This window comes from Sinohyriopsis cumingii, chromosome 7 (genome assembly GCF_028554795.1).
Source record: "Sinohyriopsis cumingii isolate HCF-2022 chromosome 7, ASM2855479v2, whole genome shotgun sequence".
Lineage (NCBI taxonomy): Eukaryota > Metazoa > Mollusca > Bivalvia > Unionida > Unionidae > Sinohyriopsis > Sinohyriopsis cumingii.
Genome location: NC_142967.1, coordinates 131,834,282 through 131,847,196, shown reverse-complemented (window position 1 = coordinate 131,847,196; position 12,915 = coordinate 131,834,282). Strand labels below are relative to the sequence as shown.

Sequence of the window (12,915 nt, the reverse complement as noted above, 5' to 3'; positions counted from 1 at the left end):
ATTGAGAAACAATGAATGCCCTCCTGCAACCATCTGTGGAAACAACTTTGTTCTTTGACATGGCATTTGCCAAGAGCAATTTCCAGTTATACTTCTTTAACTGACGTCATTATCACATGCAAGCAGGGATGGGCAAGTGAATCAAGACAAGACCTCTAGAATGATTATATAACTTTTGATTAAGCATGGCAGTTTTTCAACAACCACATTATAAACCCAAGTTCTAAAAGTCAATTCTCAACTAATAATATTGTATACACTCAATCCCTACTAGTTTTATTAATTTTAGAACAGAACAACATTTAACACAAAAAAATGCAGACAAGTTTGACAGTAAAATTTTCATGCAGGCATGCAATCTTAAAAATCTGATAAAAACAGAATAAGATTCAAAAGTAACAATTTTGGAAAAACTTGTACTCTGTTCTTTTAAAACAATTCACCCATTCAGAATATCAGCATAAGCTCTCAGAAATTCAAAGAATTCTTATGAACTGAAAAAGTGGCACATACAAAAACCAATCAGGACAAAGAGTGAAAAGAGTTGGAATTGCATTACAATAATATATCCCTGCAGAATAGTGTCTCACCTGCTCCATCAAGATATAATCCATAAAAGCTTGCCAAGTCACTAAAGCATAAAAAGTAGATCACTGTAACCTTAACAGTAGGTCAGTGAGGTTATTAATACTCCTAATACTTGTCAGACTTCATAAAGGTACACACAACTATATCAAAGAATCTGAGCAAAATGCAAAAGCTTAAAACAATCACTGGATGATGAAAGAAAGGTCACCATGACTTTCCTTTGACGATGGTGTGTAGTATCCTCTGATGAATAAACTAATCAGGTATCATGACTGTGTATTTATGCTGTCAGAAAAACTGTGCTAAATGCAAACACATAATCAATGGTGCAAGAAAAGTTGGCCACAATAACCTACTATGTTTGTGGCAGGTACTACTCTCCAAGATAGTACATGTCATTAGCATCAGAGAAACTGGACTAACAAGAGGCCCAAATGAAGCATGATATTGCTGATCTGGGTACCTGACACATGACAGATTGTAAATGCAAATTCACATAATAATTGAAACTGTAGAGGGAAAAGAATAGCTTTGAGCACATAGTTGTTATATTGTCTATTAATGTTGGTGTCGTGAATGATCACTTTCTCTTCATAAAAAGGACAAGCCATTATACAACTATCATTGTCCCCAGGATCTCTCCTGCCCCAGGGAATTTGGCCAAGTCATAGCCCCACCCTTAAAGTATGCACATACATGATACCTGCTTTCCATCAAACTTTGTCAAATTTTAATGAGTGGTTTTTGAGACAATGTTTAAAGGTTTTCATAATTTAAGTAACTGCAGCCATATCTGACAGTAGATTGTCATCATTTAAACGCATGTGAAAGACCACTATGCCAAGATGCTTTCTGTCAAATTTGGTCGAATTCTGTCTAGTGCTCATTGACAAATCATGTAAAGGCTTTTCTATTATTGCCAATGGCAGCCATATTTCATGGCAGATAAATGCATTCTGTAAAATCTAGTCCAATTCTGTTGAGCAATTTTTGACAAATTAACTGTTGTTTGTAGGTTTCTCTAGTTTTAGAAAACATTGGCCACATTTGGTGGTAGATCAGCATCATGTGAACAAATGTGAAAGACCTCCATGCCAGGACATTTCTCTCAAATTATGGTCAAATTCTGTTGAGCAGTTTGTGTTAAGTTACTGAAATATTTTCCATTTATAATGACAGTGTAGCCATATCTGACTGGCAGATCAGCATCACGATGAATGATGAGCGACAGACCACACCATAAGCTCAACTGACCTTATGGTCAGGGGTTACAAAAATTATGTAATCAATGGAGTGTAAAAAGCGTGTTTCTGTGCCTTACTGATGCATGTGGTGGGTAGTACCCTGCAAGAAGATCAATACACCCTTCAAGTATCATGACTGTAAGCATTATCAGAGAAAGGAGATAAGTGCAAAAATTTAGCTAATCAAAGGCATCATGAAAAGCAGATCTAACATGGTCATAAAATTTTCTTTGTCTCACCTATGTTTTGCAGGTGGGACAAAACTGAAGATGATATAATGAATATACCTGACTCATATAAACCTTGATATATCATACATTAATCGGGTTAATACAATATTGTAATTAATCTCTCATGCACAATGAAACAAACAACAAAAAATGGTGTTAAAACATAATGCCAAGCATACTAAAATTTTACTCAAATGAAATATTATTCTGCCCCAAAATTTGTGGTCATACTTCTATTTATAGTTTTAGAAAATCTGCAACTGATAGGCTTGATTTCTCATGTTGCAGGTGAATTATCCTAACATGCAGGAAGACAGCACAGAGAAATTTGAAACTTTTTTCTTTCTTATTCATGTGCAGCTTGCTATAATTTTGAGAGTCAATATTTCAGCTGAAAAAAAAACTATAGCACTAATCTTCATGCCACTACTTTAAATGAAATGGCCAATTAAAAAAAAAACTTCTGCAGTAACTGTTTGCCCATAATAAAAAGTCAAATATAACTGTTCATGCCCCTCCCAAAAAGTTCAACATTTATTATTGGCATTCTCCTACAAAAATTTCTATTTATTCCTGAAAAAAAGAGTTGTTTTTCTGTGCCATGAAAGTACATATATTTTTACTGCTAATTTTCTGCATCTGGATATTCAATATAGAATCAATGACTAGTACTAGTCGGAATCAAGGGTCCTCACCTTATAGTCCAAATGATTATGAACCAAGTTTGCTAGTCAAAGTACGAACTAAAATTCTTCATTTGTAAAAGATGTATCCCCACTTTGACCTATATTGTGAAATCTGAGCCTACTGGGTAGATCCGTCATGGTAAGTACTGTCCCACGGCAAATGTCAGAAATGTTGGTTGTGTGCATTTTTCTTTGTATACTCAGTAATTACATACCGGTATATGACTATATGGTAGGGATCTAAATAGTTTCCATGCAGATGATCAGGGGTTTAGTCCCTTAATGGGTAAGAATGTATGAATCAAGGGCCAACATTGCTTGCATGCATAAATCTGTCTTTTCATGTCATGGAAGTAGATATGTATATGATCATACATTGAGGATCTTAACAGTTTCCATGTTAATGACCTTAACCCCTGGAAGCAGGGATGGACTTTGGGCTCATCCATGAATTTCCTTTTTCATGTGCAGTATGTGCACATATGACTGCAGGGTGGGGATTTCAACATTGTGTCTGTTAAGAACAAGGGTCTAAGTGAAGAAGAAATGTACCTAGGGCCAGTTATAAAGTTTTTATCATGCCTGTTAAGTGTATATATGGTCATAGGGTGGGGTTCTCAATGGTTCTGTTATGAAGCAGGAGTAGAGAAAGACCTCTGGGTATGATCCAAAGTTCACAGTCTAATATGTCTTGACAATTGGGTCATTTATCACACATGTATATCCTCACACATTATGTGAACACTGGAGTTATGTTGAAATATACATTAGATCACTCCTACCCATTTAGTCCCACCCCCTGGAGCAAATCAAAATGCCAAAAGAGCTGGCACAATTTATGCACATAAGACTATCACTATCTCTATCAAGTCTCATGTGTCGAGTTCTAACAGTGTGGGAAGAGTTCAAAGACATTATACATGTACATCCACATGTCTGTATATGCAAATAAACTGAATAAAAATATCCCTGCACTTGTTTTAAAGTATGGGTATAATAACACTCAATGATGCCATGTATACTCACATGTAAGTTGAGTCAAAATGCAAACAATGCAAATAACACAGATCCTAATCTGCCATATCATACATAAATGCCAAATCCCAAGTACAAAAATACTGACTGCTTATGGCAAAAATACTGATTTTCAGGAATAAATACTGATTTTGAGAACTTTAATGCAGATGCAACTATTTACAATATCAACACCCATCAGTAAAGTAAAACAATAACTAAGTTAATTATTTAATGTCAAAGATGCATGTGTTGCACTCTTGCACCTTCTCAGTTAAGTCATCAGACACAGGCTGTTTATAGGAGTCTTTTCCACACTTTGTTTTGTCAATCATTATCGATCCCAATGAAGCAACTTTCATTGATGGTCTGAATTCTTTGCTATTGTTTTTTTTACTGAACTAAAAGTCTTCTCACAATCAGCATTAGAATGTAATAAAGAAACAGTCATTTTATGCTTGTCCATTGCCAGCTCATCAGTGATAGCCAGCCACTGTTTTTGTTCTAGCACAAAAGTAATCCTTTGCCATTTTACTGTCTGGAAAAAGTGTGTGAAATAAATTGCCAACATCACTAGCAACTTTTAAGGAGGAATGTTACTTTCTAAAAGAAATTTAGTAAAACAAACTTCATAACAAATTACATCATGGTTCTCTCTGGTATTTGTAAGCATTTAAGTTCAGGTTGTCCTGTTGAAAATGAAGCAGCAAGATGTTTATTAGCTTTTCATGTGGTTTTATGTCATGGGCACATCCCATGCCCAATACACAATTTGCAAAAAGCAAAGTTTTCTCTTTTACTAAAGTAAAATTCATATAGGTCATGTAGGCACTTAGCACCGATTATTTCAGTAATGGGTTTCATTTTTTAGAATTTGATTTTACATGCCTTTAAATGGCAGTTATTCACTTTTTTGGATCCTCGTATATCTATATTCCTTTACATTATTTACATGCATACAGAAATGCATAAGGCAAAATCAATGCTAAAGCACGTTCACATGAACCTAATGGTGTGATCCAGCACAATCTGGATTGAATGCTGCATGCTGTGCTGTCACGAAGAAAGCTGTGCATGTTGATAAACAAATTCGTACTACCCTATATTGTGATGATTTGACTCGATATGCTCTTTGCTTGACCAAGTTTAATAATTGGCCACCACTGTAAAAGCCCATAGCAATTGATAATTTTTGTCTGGAAGTTTTAAATTTTAAAACATTTTAAATTTAGAGATGAATAAATGCGCATACATGACCTGTATGACTTTTACAAAGTTTCAAAACTTTAAACATTACAGCATAATTGTCCTTCAAGTTCTGATTTCTTTACTTTGCTGGAAAAAATTCTGAATCTTATGCTTTTCTTATCAACATAATCAGAAGCTGAATATTACTAAGATGAGATACAGTGTTAGTGGCAAATGCTTTGCGCAATCCAATATTGTGGTTAAGGACTGGCATGGCAGCCTCAATTTCGAATGAAACAACCATATTTTAGAACTCTATTTCCATGTATACATGCAATACATTTACGCTAAGCATGGAACCGGGTGCCCATTCTGAACAGAAAATTGAATTTTTAAAAAATTTAATGGGTTTTTTAATAGAAAAAAATACACATGTATTCAGGTCCAAGATATAGGAAAAGTACTTGGTAGCTATGTATCATAATGTGTCTGCAGGTCAGGGTCTATGTTATTTTTTCTACTGATTACTCCTAACAAACTGTACAGATTCAGATCTGCTGGTGCATTATGCAATGGCAGATCTGGGTCTGTGTAGTCTGCATTTGGACCCATCAAATAAGCAAGTGAAGATGGTACATGAAAAACATGTACCTAAAACCTGATAAAAAATGTAATAGGAACAGAGGAAAAATTATCAATAAATTAAACAACATTGCAATCCAAACTGTCTAAAATGTACAGATATTACCTATCATACATTCAAATTACCAAGTAAGCAGCCACTGATAAGTCATGGTTATTTTCAAGTTGACCAATGGCCAGATTTTAGGTAACTAACTTATTATTATTTTTGGTAGCTACATTACTATCAAATTTCTATTTAACGTGGAAATTAGATAAATAACATCGACCTACTGCCCAGAATAATCTCACACACTGACACAAAACTATGGGGAATACAACATTTTAAAACAAGGGAACAAAGCCTGCAAGCTAAATAATTATTACTTTAGCAACAAGTTTGGCATCATCAAGTAAATACCTGGTGCTTTCCCTAATTTTAAAATGCACAATTTTTGTATCTAAAATGACTTTCACCTCATATAATTTATGCATAAAAAGTCTCTACATCGCATGGTTAATCATGATGAATTAGTTATACAAGAGCATCAAATATAAATTTTCAAATTAAAACATTAAGCACATTATGGTAACATCATATATAATACAGTGTACACCATATACATTGCTAATATGCAAAATTTAGCCAGAAAATATGCTGAATACATTGAATTCTTGTAAGTAAAATAATATATAAAAACTGTCATTTATAGTTTTCTATCTGAAACATGAACAGAGCAATTTTGATAATGTACAAGCAGCCTGTCAATAAGGGGCTCAAGCTGGCTATACCAGGGTCCATGCAAGGGAGCAATTCCGACAGAATAGTTGTCCCAGTGCCTGTAATTTCACCCAAGATTCTGAAAAGCAAAGTTGACTTCACCTTTCTCACAATCTGATGATACAGCTTGTGCATTTTAAGTACATTATCAAACCTTTGTATCTTTATTATGTTTAAAAGTGGTGGTTAATTTGATTTTAACATGAAAGTGATCTATGTTTACTAGCAATATAGCACTCATAAGAACACGTGCATGTACATTCAGACAAGTCAAAATCTAACATGGTAGAGCAGTTAAGATCTAAATCTATCATAATTTTCCAATCATAAACCAATGCTCACATGTTACTTTCTTGAAGAAAGTCATGTTTAAAAATTTTCTACTGTTATTTTAACAAATTTCAAAGCAAGAGCCCGTGGCTCATCATAGGAGAAATTCCGTCACTACTCTTTGTCACACCAAATATTTGGTAATGAAATTCAAAACCTATCAATTAGGGCAATGCTGTCCAACCTTTTTGACACCATGGTCCACTGAAAAATGTTTTTCTTGAAGCCGAGGGCCACAGCAGAAAACTGAAAAGCAACGACTACATAGCTGCTCGAGCTCTGGTGGGCCATTTAAAATCAGCCCGTGGGTATCAGTCTATTAAAGCTGTGTGTCCTTGTGCAAAACTGAACAACTGTGTATAAGACATTTATTTTCATGGGTATCAGTTTCCTCAGTTTTGCACTAAAGAAACAACAATTTTGTTCATCAGATTTGGGGAAGAGCTACTACTGCATCTTCCGAAGGATTACTGTTCAAAAAGTTTTCAAATTTGATGCTTATAGCATTCAGGAAATCCTCACAAAATCCCCACTAACACTATATTCCATAACACTTAGAAGGCTTTGTTTTCAACGACAATTAAATCAATTTGTTTCTCAAAGCAATTCTTCTTTTCTTCACATTTTTACTTACATTAAAAATATAAATTTTAAGAAGCAGAAAGCAATGTTAATACAATTAACAGTGTTTCATCTACATGGCCATATTATAAATCAGTATGTATAGGTTATCTGTGTGACAAGTAAGATCTTATCAGAGACAGAATTCACGTTCCCCAAAATCAATATCATTAACACATTAACCCTTGGAGGTTTTTGTCATTTTCGCCTGAAATTCGAGTATGAAACATTTTGAAAGCTATTTCTGAATACATCCTAATACATCAACATTCAAGTGATTTTCCAATAACCTAATGCCTAGTTGTGTTAGAAACATCATTTTTCATTGGCTATTTGGCTCGCGCATGAGCAGAAGGATAAAAGTTGGAGTTCGTTTGTTTTTTTTTTTTTTGTTTTTGCTTAATGGACCCATTATTTTTGTATCGAGACCACTCTTTATTCCAAATGCCCATCTTATCCTACTTTCTGCAAAGGTTCATCTATCTGTTTGCAGTTCATACTGGTCTGCCTTAGATATGAGACTAAAAAGTCTAAAATCCAGACACAAAATCAGATTCCAACCATGCGCAAATTTCGGGTGGAAAAAAAAAATCGGGTCCAAAAAATTAGGTTTTTCCCTCTGTATTTGGTATTGCAACTAGAACTTCCAGATTATTTGATATCAATGTAGAGCTACATCTGTCTACCTTTCTATAATACCACCCACTTTAGTGTATCATACATGACATTAATGCTACGGAGCTCAGCAGTAGGCTACTACCTCCTGCCACAAACTCGTCGCCAGGGGTTAATGTGTTAAATAAAAGGGGAGTTTGTAGAACATAATGTACCAAGAGTAAATAGTGTCTGAGTTAGATTTTTAACATAGTTTTAACAATGTTAGTCATATCACTTTGATGTCTGCAGTGTGGCAGCTTACAGTGTCTAGCACTGAGGCATGATGTTACAGCCATGTTGCATCATATCCCACCCAGTCACATTATCCTGACACCAGGTTGATCAGCTGAGTGCAAAATGAAGCAACTTCTAGTACCATTTTATAAGTCTTTGGTATGACTCAGCTGGGGTTCGAACCCATGACCTCACATCTGTGGTGGATGCTCTAACTACTTAATCCACTGGAGCAGTGCAATATTGCTTTGCTTTTGCTTATGTTGGTAAGACTCAAACTCCTTGTTTGCATATCAGTCTGGGTTTCATCAACAAATATTAAATCTCCATCTAAACTTATATGTGGAACCCAGCAGTCTAATTGACTGAAATTTAAGTTTGACTTAACACTGACGAATCCAATTTTTTAAGTCTTGACTTAATAAGAAGAGTTATGTTGGTGAATCTGGGAAATATTTCTATCAAAGCTGCAGTTGAATACCATCAATGATGCAGAAAATGTCACTTTCAAAAACACAACACTCTAACTTTACTGATGCCACCTTCAACAGAAAAATGATACATGTACCTATATCATTATTCACAAGTGAGAAACAAAAAAAGCACAGTACAGTTTGATAAAGCATGCCTCTTTCTATGGTCTGCATGCCGAGTTGCTTTGGTATCAACTGAATATATGGTATATTATTTGGTTCATTTTTTCAGCAAAATGAAAATGAATCCAATGATCTTCTGCTATTTTATTTTCATGCTGTTTTGTCTGATACACATTTCCAACTGACTTGCACTACCAACTGACATGCCATACTTAAGAAATAACCAAAATACAGCCAAATAATAAATAACTATTAACATTTTCACCATTCAAAGTATCGTCTTTCAACAAGAAAGACAATCTGTAAGTACCAGCTATAAAGTTACTCAAAATTTTAGCACTGCATTTTTACTGGAAGCCCCCCCCCACCTCCAACTATCACTATGCTAGATTTGTTTGCTTATTTCAATCAATGTTTAAACACACATTAAATACCATCAGCAGAAACATATCTGAACAATGAACAAAACAACAAAAAGCACATTATTTCTTCTATGCATGCATATGTTTTCTAGAGACTTATAAATTGGGGATGGTATATAACAAGCCCCATGAAAATGAAGATAATACACTTTAGTTTGCCAGAATTTTGATCAATAAACAAAGATAATAATTATCATCATGACCTTAATCACTCTGTACTGAGCACAACTTTAAACAAATATTTATTTCTTTAAGATGAGGTTCACCAGAAAAATAGAACACAACATAGTTCTCTCTTTTGGACAACAGTCAACAAACTGATGATGCACTATGAGGGTCAAAATATGATCTTTAATGGAGATATATCCAATTCTACTTTGACTTGACTTTTACGTTATTTGTATTTCAACTATAAAGGATATCATAAAAAGGGAGTACATGGAAACACCAAGCAACAACAGCTAATCACACTCAAAGCAAATATGCAGTATCACTTTCCATTCAATTACTCACCAAGATCGGAAATTCAAAATGGATACCTAACTCCGGAATGGACATTTCCTAAGATATTAAGAATTGTGTCAAAAATATGTTTTTCCTATTGTACAATGAAACAGTTACAACAGAAATGAAACAGACTCTTTGTCACACACACATACACAGTATGAATTAAAGTATTTTCATTTTCCATTAATGCTGGGTCTGAAAAAAAATATATTTATATTTTCGGAAAACCAAACAAGTTTGATAACATTTGTATTATACAAATGAAAATATTTTATGTTATGGATTCGAAGGATTTAAATTAGATATTTTATATATATATAATATAAAACATGTAAAAGATATATTGTGGCATTAAGCAAACAAACAGTAAAAAAAAGAACATTGCTCATTTGGGGAGAAATCTAGAAGCTGAAATAAATTTTCTGATTAGTAAGGTCTCCACCTATCTCCTATTAACTGGAAATAAATAAAAATAATAATCTTTCAGTTAAACAAGTGGCAGCAGTGCAAGAGAATCAAAGGGGGGACTATGGCCTACTTAATGGTCTAAGCCAAAGCTATGTTTTGGTTTGGTTTGGTTTTATATGGCAGAGCAACACAGCGTGGTTATTTACTGCCAAAGCAAATGAAGCAAATGTTTTGCCCAGAGTCACACCATGGTAGCTATAACCCAACAGATTACAGGATTTAATCCTGCACACCTTCAATCATAAGTCTAGCATGGGCCACTGTGGCTCCTTCTATAATTTAGTAATGTTTAAATCTGAAATGTCTTAAATATTACATTGAACTCAAAAGCAAGCATGTTTTTGGGATTCAATACATACTATGATTTGTTTCCCAACGCAAGTTTCTAAATATATAGCACTATTTTATAACATGAATAATTAAATACAACATGCCAGTGACATTACATATACTATAACAGATGTTAAATACTTCATCCAGTGATATTAAACGTTTAGCATATTAAAACTTCAAAGAAAAGCAAAATGCTTTTGCAAAATATGACCCAGCAAACTTATAAAATTATACATAAATTTGGAAAAATGGAAGAACTGATATAAACCCAAAGTTAAAAAATAATAAAAACTACCAGTTCTTTGACCATAGACTCTTTTTTTTTACATTCTCATACAACATTCCTGGAACTAGTCAAAGTCTGATTAATAATTTAATGCAAAATGTGCAATCAGATTTGTCTTGTCTTCAAAATTTATAAAATAAACATTTGAGATGAAGCCCAAGTGGGCCTGATATCACTCACCTGGGTAGCTAACATGCAAATTCACACATTCATTTATATTGTAGAGGAGAAAGTACATAGCTGCTACATTGACAGTTAAGCTTGGCATCACATTTCTTCTTCTTCTCCACCTCCTCTCTCCCTCTCTCTCTCTCTCTCTATCTATCTATATATATATATATATATATATATATATATATATATATATATATATACACACATTAAAAGATCAAGTCAATTAAATAACCAGCATTCTCTACATGATCTTTCCCTGCTCTGAGAAATAGGGATATATAACTTATAAACTGTTAATAGCCCCACCCTTAACGTACATACACATACTATTTACTTGGCATTATAAGGGGAGTTAATCTGTGCAGTCAGCATGGATTGCTGAGCCTGTCCTTATCCCCCTGGGACCTTGCCCCCAGAATCAAACTAGGAAACCACTGTGATTACTAATTAGGGGCTTAACTGCAGTGCCTTCGGTTAAAGCAAAACCAGAAAAATGTGGCTTTGATGTACATGATCTAATTAGGTGGATCCTAGTTTCTGATTAATGCACATTATTGAGTTCATTTTAGGCTTTGGTGTCATGGACCATTTTTTTATGTTTGGCACAAGCAAGTTCTCCCTATGGCACCTACTGGATGCAACAATTAAAAAGAAATGGCAAAGAAAAGGCCAAACTATTATTATGGTTGATTTTAGATTGACTGACCTCAGGCTGGATTACTGAATACAGTACACTCATTACCAAAGAGATATAGGATAACTAATTTCATTAACCAACAGAAATCTCTTCCTGACTTTGATTAGGCTGGGTGCCACACAAGAGGATGCAAAAGTAACTCAGTTTGTAGAGCATCAGACTCATAATACTTGGACTGCAAGTTCAATACCGATCGATGCCAGTCCATGTTGGCTATCTCTGTACATCCTTGTGAATGGCTTTAGCTCCCATTTCCATGACAGGATATACTCAATAATGTGTTAACAGTAACATTTATACAACAAAAAAAATCCAGAGCACATGTTCAACGGTAGTGAATAGGAAATGTAAAAATGATATTTTCAGCAAAACCACTGCAAAATTTATTGTCCAAAGTAGCATACTCAAAGTAAAAGAATGTTCACTCAAATGTAAATAAAAGTGTTAAACTGATTACTCGAACAAGAGGAATAGAAATTTCAGCATGAAAGGCAAGGATTTAATCATTTTACAATAAATTCCAACTTTATCAGCATTATACACCTTCAAACAAGTCACTGTTGAGTCCAAATATAACAGGTTTTCTACAACCGTATGGTCAACTAAAAGATCCATGTTCTTGACAGTGGACATGATTATTTTAGTAGAAAAGGAAGTTGTAGAAAACCATACTATACTCTGACTCAAAGTATATAATGATGCAAAAGTGAATATTTAATGCAGGAATTAGTTCACAATGCAAGCACCTGGAATCAACAATCAACAAGAAACGGGTATGGATATATTTTCTAAATGACCCCACTGTTTGACACTGGTGATAAACAAAATCTGTTCAAATTCTGGTGAGAAATCATGATCTCAAGAGTGTTTACAATTTCAATCAAATGCAAAATTATACCATTAATATGCTCAGATGATGCTCATCATCAAACTCATCCAAGGTCTTGACATGCCAAATCTGAAATATAGCCTCTTAAATGTTAACAAGGTCAGCTGATAGATGCAAGAGACTTTGATGATATAAGCTTACAAAGTCTTGTTTGATCAAAACAATAACCTTTTTATGAGTTCACAATCTGTGACTACCTGATATGGATACAGTAGGTTCATCCCTGTGCTGGATGTACCTGTAGCATTCACAAAGTATTCCATCATTTACTGATTGACATGTTCACAATTTTTTTTATACAAGTTCTCTACTCTGTGATAAAGAATACCATGATAAACAAACCCCTCCA

General features: G+C 34.2%; 1 protein-coding gene across 10 annotated transcripts in view; it reads right to left on the bottom strand.

Annotated features, from left to right (window-relative positions):
- The window catches only part of LOC149796142 (protein polybromo-1-like), a 228,871-nt gene that overhangs the window by 147,719 nt on the left and 68,237 nt on the right, over nt 1-12,915 (bottom strand). For 9 of the 10 annotated variants that reach the window (XM_089966069.1, XM_089966068.1, XM_089966062.1 and 6 more), the window contains one exon: nt 9,726-9,773. The exons of the other annotated variant lie outside the window; for it this stretch is intronic. In XM_089966069.1, the coding sequence (XP_089822195.1) occupies nt 9,726-9,773 (48 nt within the window). The remainder of the gene's footprint in view (nt 1-9,725; nt 9,774-12,915) is intronic. 10 annotated transcript variants of the gene reach the window in all.